General features: G+C 38.0%; 1 protein-coding gene across 4 annotated transcripts in view; it reads left to right on the top strand.

The window, feature by feature from the left end:
- The window catches only part of marchf8 (membrane-associated ring finger (C3HC4) 8), a 125,421-nt gene that overhangs the window by 99,434 nt on the left and 12,961 nt on the right, over window positions 1–13,026 (top strand). For 3 of the 4 annotated variants that reach the window (XM_067385865.1, XM_067385868.1, XM_067385866.1), the window contains exons 4-5: window positions 2,037–2,116; window positions 8,490–8,670. In XM_067385865.1, coding sequence (XP_067241966.1) covers window positions 2,037–2,116; window positions 8,490–8,670 — 261 coding nt within the window. Of the gene's footprint in view, window positions 1–2,036; window positions 2,117–2,429; window positions 3,261–8,489; window positions 8,671–13,026 lie in introns of all 4 variants that reach the window. The other variant, XM_067385869.1, reaches the window with a different exon arrangement.

Consider the following 13,026-nt stretch of genomic DNA (forward strand, 5'->3'; position numbering starts at 1 on the left):
ATATCAATGGAATGTCTTCTTTCTTCAATCTGTTTACTGAATTGGTCTTATCTTCCTTGCATATATTTAACCATAAAAATACCATCCAAAAGTTTGGTGTTGGCAAGATTTTAAGTTTTATTAAAGAATTAGATCAAACCCACCAAAGCTGCATTTATTTGATCAAAAATACTGTAAAAATAAATAATTAATTAATAAAAATAATAAATAATTGTTAGAATTTAAAACAACTTTTCTATTTTAATATATTTTAAAATGCCATTTATTCTTGTGATGGCAAAGCTGAATTTTCAGCATCATTACTCCAGTCTTCAGGGTCACATGATCCTTCAGAAATAATTCTAATATTCCGATTTGGTGCTCAAGAATAAGAATAAGAATTATTTCTTTAATTCTTATTCTTATTGTTAGAGTAGCATTTATTTGAAATAGAAATCTTATACTTATTAATATAAATGTACTGTCACTTTTGATCAATTTAATGCATCCTTGCTGAATAAAAGTATTCATTTCTTTCAAAGAAAAATCTTACTGAATCCAAACTTGTGAACTTGTCCAAACTTGTATATTCATATATTTAAAGGGTCATGAAACCCTCCTGTTTTAGCCTGGTCATTCACACCTCTGAGCTGCAAAAACTGTTAAAATGGGCATGTAAAGCTCTGGAAAAGTGGGAGTGTAGAGGGCGAGAAGAGGGGAGAGAACAACCAATGAAGCACAGACATAGAACACACTCATTATACAGAATAATAAATATTAATATATGAGCACAGAGAATATGACGACAAACTCACAAGCACAAGGGAGACATGCGAAAGAATATATAATAGGGCTAATAATAGGCTACTTTGATTACGTTTACCAGCACTGATCTCAAAATCAGTCTTTTGTCTATTAGAATAATCGTGTCGTCGCGTTCTACACCACTGTATCAGTGTCCAGTTTGCACAATTCATTTGAAGAAGACTTGATGAAATATGTGTGTATAACTACACCATGCTGGTTAATATTTGGTGCAGGAGAATGTGTGAAATAAAAACTTTAAACACTGATACTTTATTCTGTATGAGCTGTGTGTCACACTATGTGGCTAGTGTTGTTAAACAGCGCGGAGCTCCGCACTGAAAGTGATCAGATGTGAGCTCCGCTTCTATCATAACAGTCGTATCTTTCATGTGTTCCTATTCAAACTCCTATTCTGACCGCATCGCAGGCAAAATACAAACACCACACGTGCTGCTGTGCTGAAGGATACATATACGGCGCGCATTTTTGAACACAGCTAGAGCAGGCAGAGGTGAATGAACAGCACTTTTGTGACATTTGAATTCTCTGCTGTAATGCGATCTCATGCGAACATATTTTCCATTTGTGCTGGTAGATTACAGCAAAACAATCCACATGCACACAAACCTCTGCTCTGGTCGCGTCTCAGGAAAACACATTGTGTTGTAGCACTGAGGAAACGAGCACCAAATGGAGGCGAGAGAAGTGATGCTTCCTCATGCATAATACCGCAATTATAATCTTATGCATACTACAGCGCAGTGATTGGATTAAATGAGCTTTATGTCATGAATATATGTTGAGAATTGCTCGAAACGGTCTACGTCAGCATGTTCTACCATGCCCATACTTGGGCCGAAAGTACACGATGACGTCAGATTTTGTGACGTTGCTCCGACTCGGCTTTTCAAACAGGAAGACAGAAATCGCTCTGAAAAATGCAAAAATAACTATTTTTCACTTATGAATAGCATTAATGAGTACCTTTTAGTGTTTTCAATGATATGCAGCCTGTTTACATCTCAAAAAAAGTGTTTTGGGGTTTCATGACCCTTTAAAAAGATGTGCCGAATCTTGTGACAATGGCAAAGTGGCTGTGATGCATTTCATTTATGCAGAACCAAAAACAAAAAGTTAATTTTACTTAATTGTACTTCAACTTTTATGCCTTTGCAAGGATTTGGATTTACATCAAGAAGTGCTAATTTAGTGTTTCTAATTTGCTGCTATGGTCTTTGTTTTGCATACAGGCAGGAAGTCCGACCTCCATGAATGCTCCCTGCAGCTTCCCCCGGTCTTCAGTGACACCCTCGAACCAGGATATATGCAGGTAGGTTTGCCCTCCCTCAATCCTGAAACCTCTTTATGCTCCTGCAGTATGATCATGTACTGTAAGAGAGAAAAAGATCTAGAGGGAGACTGAACTGTCAGAACATCAGTGGGCCAACATTGCCATCCATCTTGATTCTGTCATTTTGCTTTCTAACCTTCCTCTTGGTTCCTCCCACCTGTCTTTTTGTAATCTTCTTCCATATATTCTCTAATGCATGTTGCATGTATCTTTATGTCCGTTTTCTCTCTTCCCATCTCTGTTTCTGCACCTCTCTTTCTGTCCCATCCCTTTCCTCTCCTCTCGTATGCAGTTCTAATGACCACGCTCAGGACCTGGGCTCACAGAGGCCCTTAAAGGCCACTGTAGTGCTGTTGAACTCTAATGGTAAAAGCTCAGCATCTCAGGGTGTCACCATGACCACGCTCTGCCTGGACTCGCCCACCAAACCCAAAAATAGAACCTTGTTTGGCACAGAATGGCTCTCCCTACTCAAACCATCAGTCAACTCTAAACTGGAAGGAGGCAATCTGAAGTTCTCAAAGTCTCTGAATGATGTGGGACAAAAGATGGACAGCCTATGCAGCGGTCTTCACTTTATAGACCGCACTTGTTCGGACGGGGAGCTGGGAGTGGAGAAAGAACAACTCATGCAAGATGGCCACATCAAAGCCCTCAATGGTCAAGCCAACTCTCCCCCTCTATTTGCTTCTCAGCCTCCGTCTTTCCTCAACAACTACAAATACATCTCCAACCCAAGGCCTGAGAACTGCCTGGCTCCCCCTGCTCCTCCCCATTCAGACCTTCAAAGAAGCTCCAACTTCCTGCGCCTCATCTTTCCGCTCACCCGCTCTTCCACCGCGGGAAGTCTGCAGGCGTCTGAGATGGGAAGCTATGCTTCAAAGCTCCACATCACCAAGTCATCCAGTGCCATGCTGGACGCCAGTGAGTCTTGCTGTATGGAGGAGATGGGAGATGACGAAGTGTTCGAGGAGGATTCGACCCGGTGGAAGCTGAAGATGGAGGGGTTACGGGCTCCTCTTTGCTCTCTCGAGGAGGACAGCGACTTGGATCAATGCTCCTCTCCGCTGTCTGAGAAAAACGGGCCGCTGTCGCCCTACTCCCTGTCGGGGGACTGCTGCAGGTTGGTGGGGCTTACTCACTCCTGGCTTCACCTCTAGGGTGATTCATCCTTGTAGTCCAACTACAGCCCTCATCTGGATATTTATTTCCTACCAATCCCTGTTTATCCTTCCTGTTAGAGGCTGTGTGCTGTGATCGTTTTGCTAATGGCAATCGATAATAAGGCTTGTATATGGGTGGAGTTGTGAGTGTTAAAGATCCATGGTGTGGAAGAGGAAGTGCCTGGCCTGCTGTGTGGGATACATATTGAAAGCATTGTCATGGATAGTCCAAGCAGATTTCGCCAGAGAGATCCTATCGATACTTATGGTAGCTTCTCGAAAGATGAAGTTCAGATAAAATGGAGATTGAGATCTGATTGAGATCTGGCTCTCTGGCTTTGGAATTTGAGACCAGGCAAAATGTTTTTCTCAGTATTCATCTACAGGGCCTCGCGGATACCTCAGGAAACAATTAGTGCAACTTGTGAGGGAGTAAATGGCAATTACAAACTATTAGTTCAAAAAGAAAAAAACTACTTTTGAAGTCCATGTAGTTATCCATGTAGTTGGTAGTCACAAATTCTTTTTGACATCTTAGATTTCAGGAAGTAATTTTCAAGTGAACTCTTTGGCTTATATTGAAAAAGAATGTGGCTGCATCCAAAATGGCATACTTTCTGAGTAGGTACTACTTTTGAGTAACTAATTACTTTTTGACCATTTAAAAAGGTATGTTCAATATGGTATGAATATGGGTAGAATGAAAGTAATCCACACCTAATACATTCGTCGTGCTGTCATTGAGTGCATTTACATGCATCCTCATAATGCGATTAAAATGGTATTTTGGCAATATTGCGATTAAACTTTACCTCATTTAAGCATAATACTTTGATCAAATGAATGCGATTAAGCTCATAATCGTAGTAACGAATCGCATTAAACTTGGTGGTGTACACCGATTTTATTCGCAATAAAGAGGCGTGTGTTGTTCACACAACTTCATGAATGAACTCTGTGACATTATTGTGTAGTGCTCTCTTCTTCAACACAACTCGCTGCACAGTCTCTGCTCCGTATCTTCATCAAGACGGCGAGAAGAACATGACAGCAGCGTAGGCCAACCCGGCATTGCGATTTTTATCACGGCATAATATAATATCCAATAGGTCCATAAAAATGTATTTTGAATTTGATGTGAGTAGATTAAAACAATAGCTAGTAACATGCATACTGTATTCCTATCTGAGTATGGTATAACCATACTTATTAGCGGATAATCAGAGTAATGAAAATTGCATGTAAACTGGAGTGAAAAGTTCTGCTCATGTCATGTAAACATCTTCCTTACTCTGATTATGAGAAATAATTGCATTAATGGTGCACGTGTAAATGGAGTCATTGTCATGTGACCTACCAGTGTCAGTTGCATTGCTTTACTGCCATTTATAACACCTCACCTGTGGCTTCATGGGATGGGATAGTGTCCATCAGATGCACATCTCGCCAGAAGTACGAAGTCTTCCGGGTGCTCTTCACCTACTGTTTAATGAATACTGTGAATTCAGCCATACTGATCTTTTCACATACTGTTTTTCGCTGCTATATAGTAGGGAAGTATGCATGTTTGGATTCAGCCTATCTTTGTTTGGAAAGTGGCTATATCCAAGAAGCTTTTTGAGAAGATCTGCTTGTGTCAAAGCTAAAGTTATTGCTTGCACTTTATACGAGCTTCACTAGATGTCTTATGTTATATCAATTGTTTACATTTTCCTTAAGGGTGAGGTGATGTTTCTTCCCACATGTATTACCACTCTCACGCGGTGCTGTGAAAACACATGTGCTCTTAAAATAGCTGACATTTAGAGATCAGCCAGCAAGACTTATTGGTTTAAACCAGTGCTGAAATACCCAAGCTTGGAGATCTGCCACAAAGCATGCTCAGGTGTCTTGAGGTGTGACCATGGGCAAGGACACAGTTTTATGTGGGAGGAACATCACATGTACCGGTGCATTTGGATATTTTAACTGCATCTGAATGTTAGTTTATGGTGGATCTAGTATTGGAAATTATTCATATTATTCATGGAATTATTCATATGTTCCTGTCTGCTCTTCTTTTTGTGTTCAGTTCACATCTGCATATTTTGAAGAAAACCTTCTCAAATGACCGTGAAAACATTTTGTATTTCAGCTCTTTAGAAAAACCATATACAAACTGGTGCCCTAAAGTACCCAGAAACCGATACAATTACCTAAAATGTAAGAACTTTAATTTTCAAAAGGCCTGGATGATAATCAAAAAACTTATGCTAATTGGTAAGTTTGATTTTGGGAATCAGTCCCAATGAGTAATTGAAAAATGTAATTCAATTTGTTTCCACTCAAAAACATTCACTGAAGTCATGTGCCATTTTAAAATTGTGAAAATATGTTGAAAATGTATTGATAATATTGGTACCTATAAATGAAAATAATTCCTACAGTTTTTCATTTAGTGAAAAGTATGTGGAAAAATGTTCCTTGATTACATTTTTAGTTGGATTTCACTTGTATGGAACATTTCAGCAATGTCAAAACAAAAACATATATCATATCAAATATCATAAAAAGGATTAAAAATGGATATATAATTAATTCAGGATCATATCTGCCAGTGTATTTACTTTAATACAGTGCTATAGAGTGAATGTTTGTCTAATTTCATTTCACTATTCCAGAACATCAGATCAATGAGCCATAGGCCAAACCTTGTGAAAAGAGCGGATAGAATGTCTTAAATGTGCTAATTGGATTGATTCTTAATATTCTAATTTAATCTCATCTAGCTCTATGTGATGGCCTTAATATAATCTGATTAAAATAGGAAGTGAGAGTGGGAAATTAGTCTGGTCTTTGTAGTCAAGAAAAATATGAGCGCTCATAAACAAAAGGAGCCCATTAAATCTATGTGCCTTTAGCCCTCATGAAAATTATTACACACTCTGCTCATATGGACTGTAAGGCCACATAAAAGATGATGGAGATGTGACAGGCTTCGTTTTTTCTCTTTGTCTGTGCTGTTTGCTAATCTCGTAGAGCCTTGACTGGATCAGGTATGTCTGAAAATAGTCATTATCCTGGTCATTCCGTCTGAAAAGCCTCCTCTGAATGCTGACACGGAAACAATCTTCCGTCTCATTTGTGCCTGCTGCAGCTAGTTAACATTTAGAGGGTCCGTATCGGGGAGGATATGATTGTTACATCCATTACAGTGGCTAAACCGTGTGCTGTGACCATAATGTCATTTATTGTATGTTGTTGTTCTGTCAGTAAGTATAAACGTCAAGGATTACATTTATGGTTGTCTATATATAGGTTTTCCTCATTCCTCTGGAAAGTACTGCTGATTGAAATGCTTGGAATGTTTAATGAAATCACAGTCAACTCTTTTATGTCTGTAGACTACATTTTGCACATTTAGCAGACAGTTTTATTTAAAGTGGCTTACTTTAAAGGGGTGGTTACGTGTTTTTTTTTTTCTAGGCTTGATTGTGTTTTTGGGGCACAGTATAACATGTCTTAATGCTTTGTTTTTTTGAAAACGCTGTATTTTTCATATATTTTATCTTTATTCTACACCTCTGTTTCCACTGTCATATGAACGGCTCGTTTGACTTCCTGCTTCTATGAAGCCACTCCCTCCGACATACGCAATGTGCTCAGATTGGTTAGCAGGTTGGTAACTGGCCCAGTCTATCGTGATTCGCTGAAGCGTCTGGAAACGCCACGCCCCTTACCATCCGTTATTACGCGCTTAGGTGGAAAGTAAATAAAAGCGCCTAAATTTCTGTATCAAATCGAGCCAAATCAGTCCCAGATGAAGGGGATAAAGCAGAACCTCTCCAATCCAATCCACAATTGCAGCTATCTTAAATATTTTATTTTATTTTATTTTATTTTATTTTATTTTCCATCTGTCCAGTTATCTATCCATGTTTTCTCCAAAATTGTACTGTATTTTATTTTTTATTTTATTTCATTTTAATTTTATTTTTTAAATAATTCATAGTGTTAATGCAGGTAAAATAAGTCTTTATTTAATTTTGTTTTATTATTTTATTTTATTTTACATCAGTCCATTTATTTATCTCTCCATCTATTCTCCAGAGTTATATTTTATTTAATTTTTTTTTTTAAATAATTCATAGTGTTAATTCAGGTCAAACTATTCTTTACATTTATTTATTATTATTTATTTTATTTTTAATTTAATAAGTATTTTTTATTTTATTTTCCATCTGTCCATTTATCTATCTATATTCTTTTTTTCTTTTCTTTTTTTTTTTATTTATTTACCTGAATTTACCCTTTATATTAGTATTATGTATGGTATTGGGCATTAAAAATTCAGCTGATCTCTATTTTGAAATGATTACCAGTCATGTGTGGTGTCATCTGAAGTGCATCTGTGATTCACTTTGAACTGCTGCTTGAATCAGAGGAACAATGGCGCTGACATCCTCATAATATAAATGTTGACATTTGGCACACAGTTGTTTGTACGTGTTGCTTTCCCAGATGACCTCTAAGCTTATTAAGCATTGGCTGCGTCAGAAATTAAATTCACATGCATAAATCCCCACGAGTGCAGCCCATTGGAAAGAAAAAAACACAAATCCGATCTCAATACATCTCATTTGTTTCTCAGCAATGAGATTACACAGAGAAAAAATTGAGCCTTCAGATTAGATTCTGCTCTCCCTCTTGACACTCTCCACAAATCCAGCCTTCCTTCCACTAACAAACAGCTTTTCCCTTTTCCCCGCTGGTATGATTTAAAGTTGAATGGTTTTATGCTCTATAGGCTCTGTTGATGTTTTTGTAGGGAATTACTTTCCATGAATCCTTCAGGAAAAGGAAATTTTAGATTTATGTGTACAGTGTGGCACTGACATGGTAAATAAAATACAGAAATGCCGTTTCTGACTTCTGTTTTAGTGTTATATGTTTATCCTTTGGTCCTTGTGTCCACTTCATAGTCATTCACTTTGAAAGTGTTTTTTTTTTTTGGAGAACAGAGTCTGCGTTTTATTCAAGACTTTAAATCTTAACAAATATTAAAAATCAGTTGCAGTTACAGATGCATTATAAGATGAATAGTATTATAAGAGTCCGGTGTGTGTGTGTGTGGTTGCTCATGTTGCTTTGCAGTGGTTTTAGGAGGATGACCGAGTGTTTCTCCCTCTCTCTCTGTAAATAAACTGTAGGATTTGTCACTGTGAGGGGGATGATGAGAGTCCACTAATAACACCCTGTCACTGCACTGGGAGTTTGCGGTTTGTCCATCAGAGCTGCCTGCAGCAGTGGATCAAAAGCTCAGACACGCGCTGCTGCGAGCTCTGCAAGTATGACTTCATCATGGAGACCAAGCTCAAGCCACTCCGCAAGGTAACGTTACATACATGTTTACACATATAGATGCAAAAATATACAATAAGGTCTCATAGTTGATGGATGGATGGATGGATGGATGGATGGATGACAATGACATAGTAATGCATTACACCCAACACTGATGGATGGATGGATGGATGGATGGATGGATGGATGGATGGATGGATGGATGGATGGATGGATGGATGGATGGATGGATGGATGGATGGATGGATGGATGGATGGATGGATGGATGACAATGACATAGTAATGCATTACACCCAACACTGATGGATGGATGGATGGATGGATGGATGAGGGCTTATCAAATTTTCACTTTTCTACTGTCCAATGACAATCCAGAAAGAAAAAAGCGTTGGGAGCCTAATGTTACAAAGATAATACATTGAGAATTTTAAAATTGGCTTTTAAAGGGGACCTATTATGCCCCCTTTTACAAGATGTAAAATAAGTCTCTGATGTCCCCAGAGTGTGCATGTGAAGTTTTAGTTCAAAATAACCTACAGATAATTTTTTATAGCATGTTAAAATTGGCACTTTTTGGGGGTGAGCAAAAATGTGCCATTTCAGCGTGGGCCCTTTAAATGCAAGTGAACTGCTGCGCTTGGCCTAAGAGGGCGGAGCTTCAAGAGCTCATTCTCCGGTGTCAGGAGTCAGTCAGGATGCACTATAATGTCAGAAACTGTGAATATATGCTGCATGGAGATAGAACAGGTATAGTTTAGTTCAATTACGTTTATAACTTATGTTGTCGTCTTGTTTTTATCCACTATATTAGTACAAACCTGTTGAACCGGACCCCGTTCAACTTTACTGATGAGTTTTATAACGTTTATTGTACTTCTCACAAAATATGAAGCGTCTGTTTTCACTCTAGAAAATCACTGCAAGAGCTTAATAAAACCAAAGTCCATTTAAGACAAGTCATTTCACTCAGCGGCCATCTTTGAAACGCTTCTCGGGCATCCTGAGCATCATTCAGCTCCTATCTCTTTGAATGGGGAAACATCAGATTCTCCAAATCTGTTCGTCAACCTTACGATTAAATTTGATATTTGAAATCACCAATGAAATCTAACAATAACAGACTCATAAATTTAGTTTCTAAACGCTCGAATTATGACAAAAAAACTTTTTTCAGGCTGGATCAAGCTAATGTGCATGCACAGACCTAAATGCCTCTTCGGAGGCGCGCGTCTGACTGTTTCTATAGAAACCGGTGATTCTAACGGCCTCTGAAGTGACGCGATGACTTTACCAGTCGGCGATTGGCTCTTGGCTTTAGAAGGCGGGACTTATTCCGCCATATTGCGCGTTACACTTTCTCCCATTCAAAACAATACGTGTGACATGTCTTGTGTTATTCTATAGTCTTTGATAAAACACAGTGCAAGTGTGCATTAAAATATTATCCAGAAACTCTCTCTCTCCCTTGCATTATCATCAACATAGACAGCGAAATACACAGAAACACTCGTTACAACTAACAGTAAATGAATATATAAAGACATTGTGCCTTTTCATGTACTGCTTAATAAACTGGTTAACTTTATATATCGTAAATCAACTCTGATTAACTGTAATAAAGTTCTCTCACCTTTATTAATGCCGTATCCACTATCAGTCTGGAGGCTGTAATTACAGCTTAAGCTGGATAATGAACAGTTTGTACTGATCTATCCTTGAGTAACAAATTTTTAGCTCAACCTTTTCCAACCTCATCCAGCTACAGAACACCTAAAACGCTTGGGAGACATTCTCGTCAGTGCGGCAATGGCGGACTGTGTACAACTCGCTGTGAACTCGTTCAGGGCGGATCTATGTTAAAACAGCAGTGTCTGTCAACATTCGTGGGCAGGGCCTGTGACTAATGTGACAGCATACTGCCAGGAACCTGCAAACGGATTGGTCTGAGCCGCTGCTTATGATTTATGAGGATTAAAAAAAGGAGTGGTTGGATTTTTATCATTATAGAGTTGTGTACACACACTGCCAACACAAATTTATGTCCAAACACCATGCAAAAGTGAATGTTGCATAATAGGTCCATTTTAATATTGGCTAACATGAAAATATTATCAGCTGCTTATATTGGCTAGACTATATTTTGCACTCTATTGACGAATTCAGTTACATTCATGGAAAATGGAGAAAATAAATGGGGAAAAAATAATTTGTGTCACTCTATGAATGATGCTGTTGCTGTCTGTTAATCCTAAATAGCCTGCAGTTAGGCTACTATAGGTACTTGATAGAAGAAGTGTTTTTTTTCTGGTTATTAAAATGATCTTTTATCACTTTGTTGCATAAAAACGGTAGCACCACTCCAGGCCATGTATAATGAAGTAATAAGCCACAAGAGGCTGTGAGTGACATTCATTTCACCACAGGTGTTACAAATACTTTTAAATAAGGGCACTCTGCTTTATTTTTTATGCAGATACAGTAGTTGATCAGTGTAGATGAGAAACAGTCTGTCCTTTGAGATGACTGAAAACAAGTTAGTCCATGAAGCCTGCAGGAGGTTTTTATAATTAATCGTTAGAATAAATTGTTTTTGAGTGATGTGAACGTGATGAAAGTCCAGCCACTTCAGTGTGTCAGTCAGTCTCTTCCTCTTTTAATTAAATTTCTGATGCTGTGTGTCTCAAATGGTGCTTAAAATAGGACATCTGTAGGACAGCATTTGTGTTACCATAGAGATTGCGCTTGAGCAGACTTCCTCAGAGAGAGAGAGAGAGATTCCCACTTGTCTGCAAGATACTCCAGATGAACTGAGATGCAAAACTTGGTCAGTTTGACATGGCAGACTAACCATTAACCAGTACTGGTTGGATTCATTTCACAGTTTGTCTGTCAGTTGATGTTTGAGACATTGTTCTGTTGAGTAGATTATGAATGTGATTATATGTTGGCAGGTGTTACTCATGTTGACAGATGAACACAGCATGTCAATGTCAGTATCCTTCCAGAAGAAAGGGTGCAGATCAAATCTCATCTAAAATTCAATTTGAATGATAACAACCATAGACACTGAGGGAGAAACGTCCCCCAAATATTCAGATTAGTAATTTACTGATGTGGGGCTTTTACAATGGTTGATTGGTAAATAAGTACTTCTGGTCCACCGTAATCCTCAAAACTTGGTTAAATCATTGCTTGTGAATCCGTGTATCATTCATTCAGTAGTTTTTTGATTTAATATTGAAAGTAGAAAAATAAGACAATTACTTTTTTAGTTTTTTCATTAAAAAAAGAAAACACAACCCATACCGGGGCACAGCATAGACAGGGCTTTCTTCTGTGTAGACCAGCGGTTCTCAAAGTGCCAGAGGATCCTTGAAATAATTTGCTCCAGCCTACCGTATTTTCCGGACTGTCACATTATCACGTGCGATCATCAGTGACTTATATAATGCATTTAATGTCAAATAATCTAAATGTAGACTTTTAAAAGTAGGTGTGTCAAGTATTCGCTGTGTTTTGGTTCATGTTTGTGGTGTGTGCCAGAAAGATGTTCAAGGAGATCGAAATGCACTAAAGCAGCGCATTCTGTTGTTTTCTTTATTTTTCAAAGGCATGATATTTTGTGGTCATTTTGAATGTACACAAATAAAGAATATATATTTTACCATTTTGAATGATGTCCTACTCTTATCTGTATGACTCTAAAGAGTATTAGCTTAAGTTATTTCCCCTGCTGAGGAAACAATGCAAGTGATCTCACACCAGCGCCTCGCATGCTCACACAGCATGGCATTGCTAACTTGACATCGCAGCCTGTTCATTATCAAAATAAAATACAGCCAACCAAACATATAGAAAATTATTGTGTTGTACAATATAAAGTCTGTGCCGGTCGGTCAGTCGTCATCTGTCACTTGCTTTTATTCCAAACTCTCTTCTCTGCATGTGATGCTGATTTACATGTATATTTGGACTAGTTTCAATTCAAATAATTAGTTTAGGCTTGGCGTTTAAAATAAATGTTGTTTGTAATGAATGGCACTATATATGGGCTATTTTTTTTACATGTACTATATATTTTTATTATACATGGCTACTTATAATTTTTCATTCTTGTTTTTTCTCAATTCCATTCATTTAAAGATTTCAAAGATGAAATGTAATTGCAATAAACGTGTTAAGAATACATACGACTGCAGCAGCGGAGGACTATTATTCTGCTGTGCGGAACTGAGGAAGAGGGCGCGGTATGATCTTCAGCTGTCCAATCAGCAGAAAGGGCTGTTTAATTCCCACCCACGTGTAGAAATCGAATATTCAAGCTGTTTATTTATTTTTCTACCCCTGAACAAAAAACTAAAAATCAAGTTGAATTCTTGTTT

Source organism: Chanodichthys erythropterus, chromosome 5 (genome assembly GCF_024489055.1).
Source record: "Chanodichthys erythropterus isolate Z2021 chromosome 5, ASM2448905v1, whole genome shotgun sequence".
In the NCBI taxonomy this organism is placed as follows: Eukaryota; Metazoa; Chordata; class Actinopteri; order Cypriniformes; family Xenocyprididae; genus Chanodichthys; species Chanodichthys erythropterus.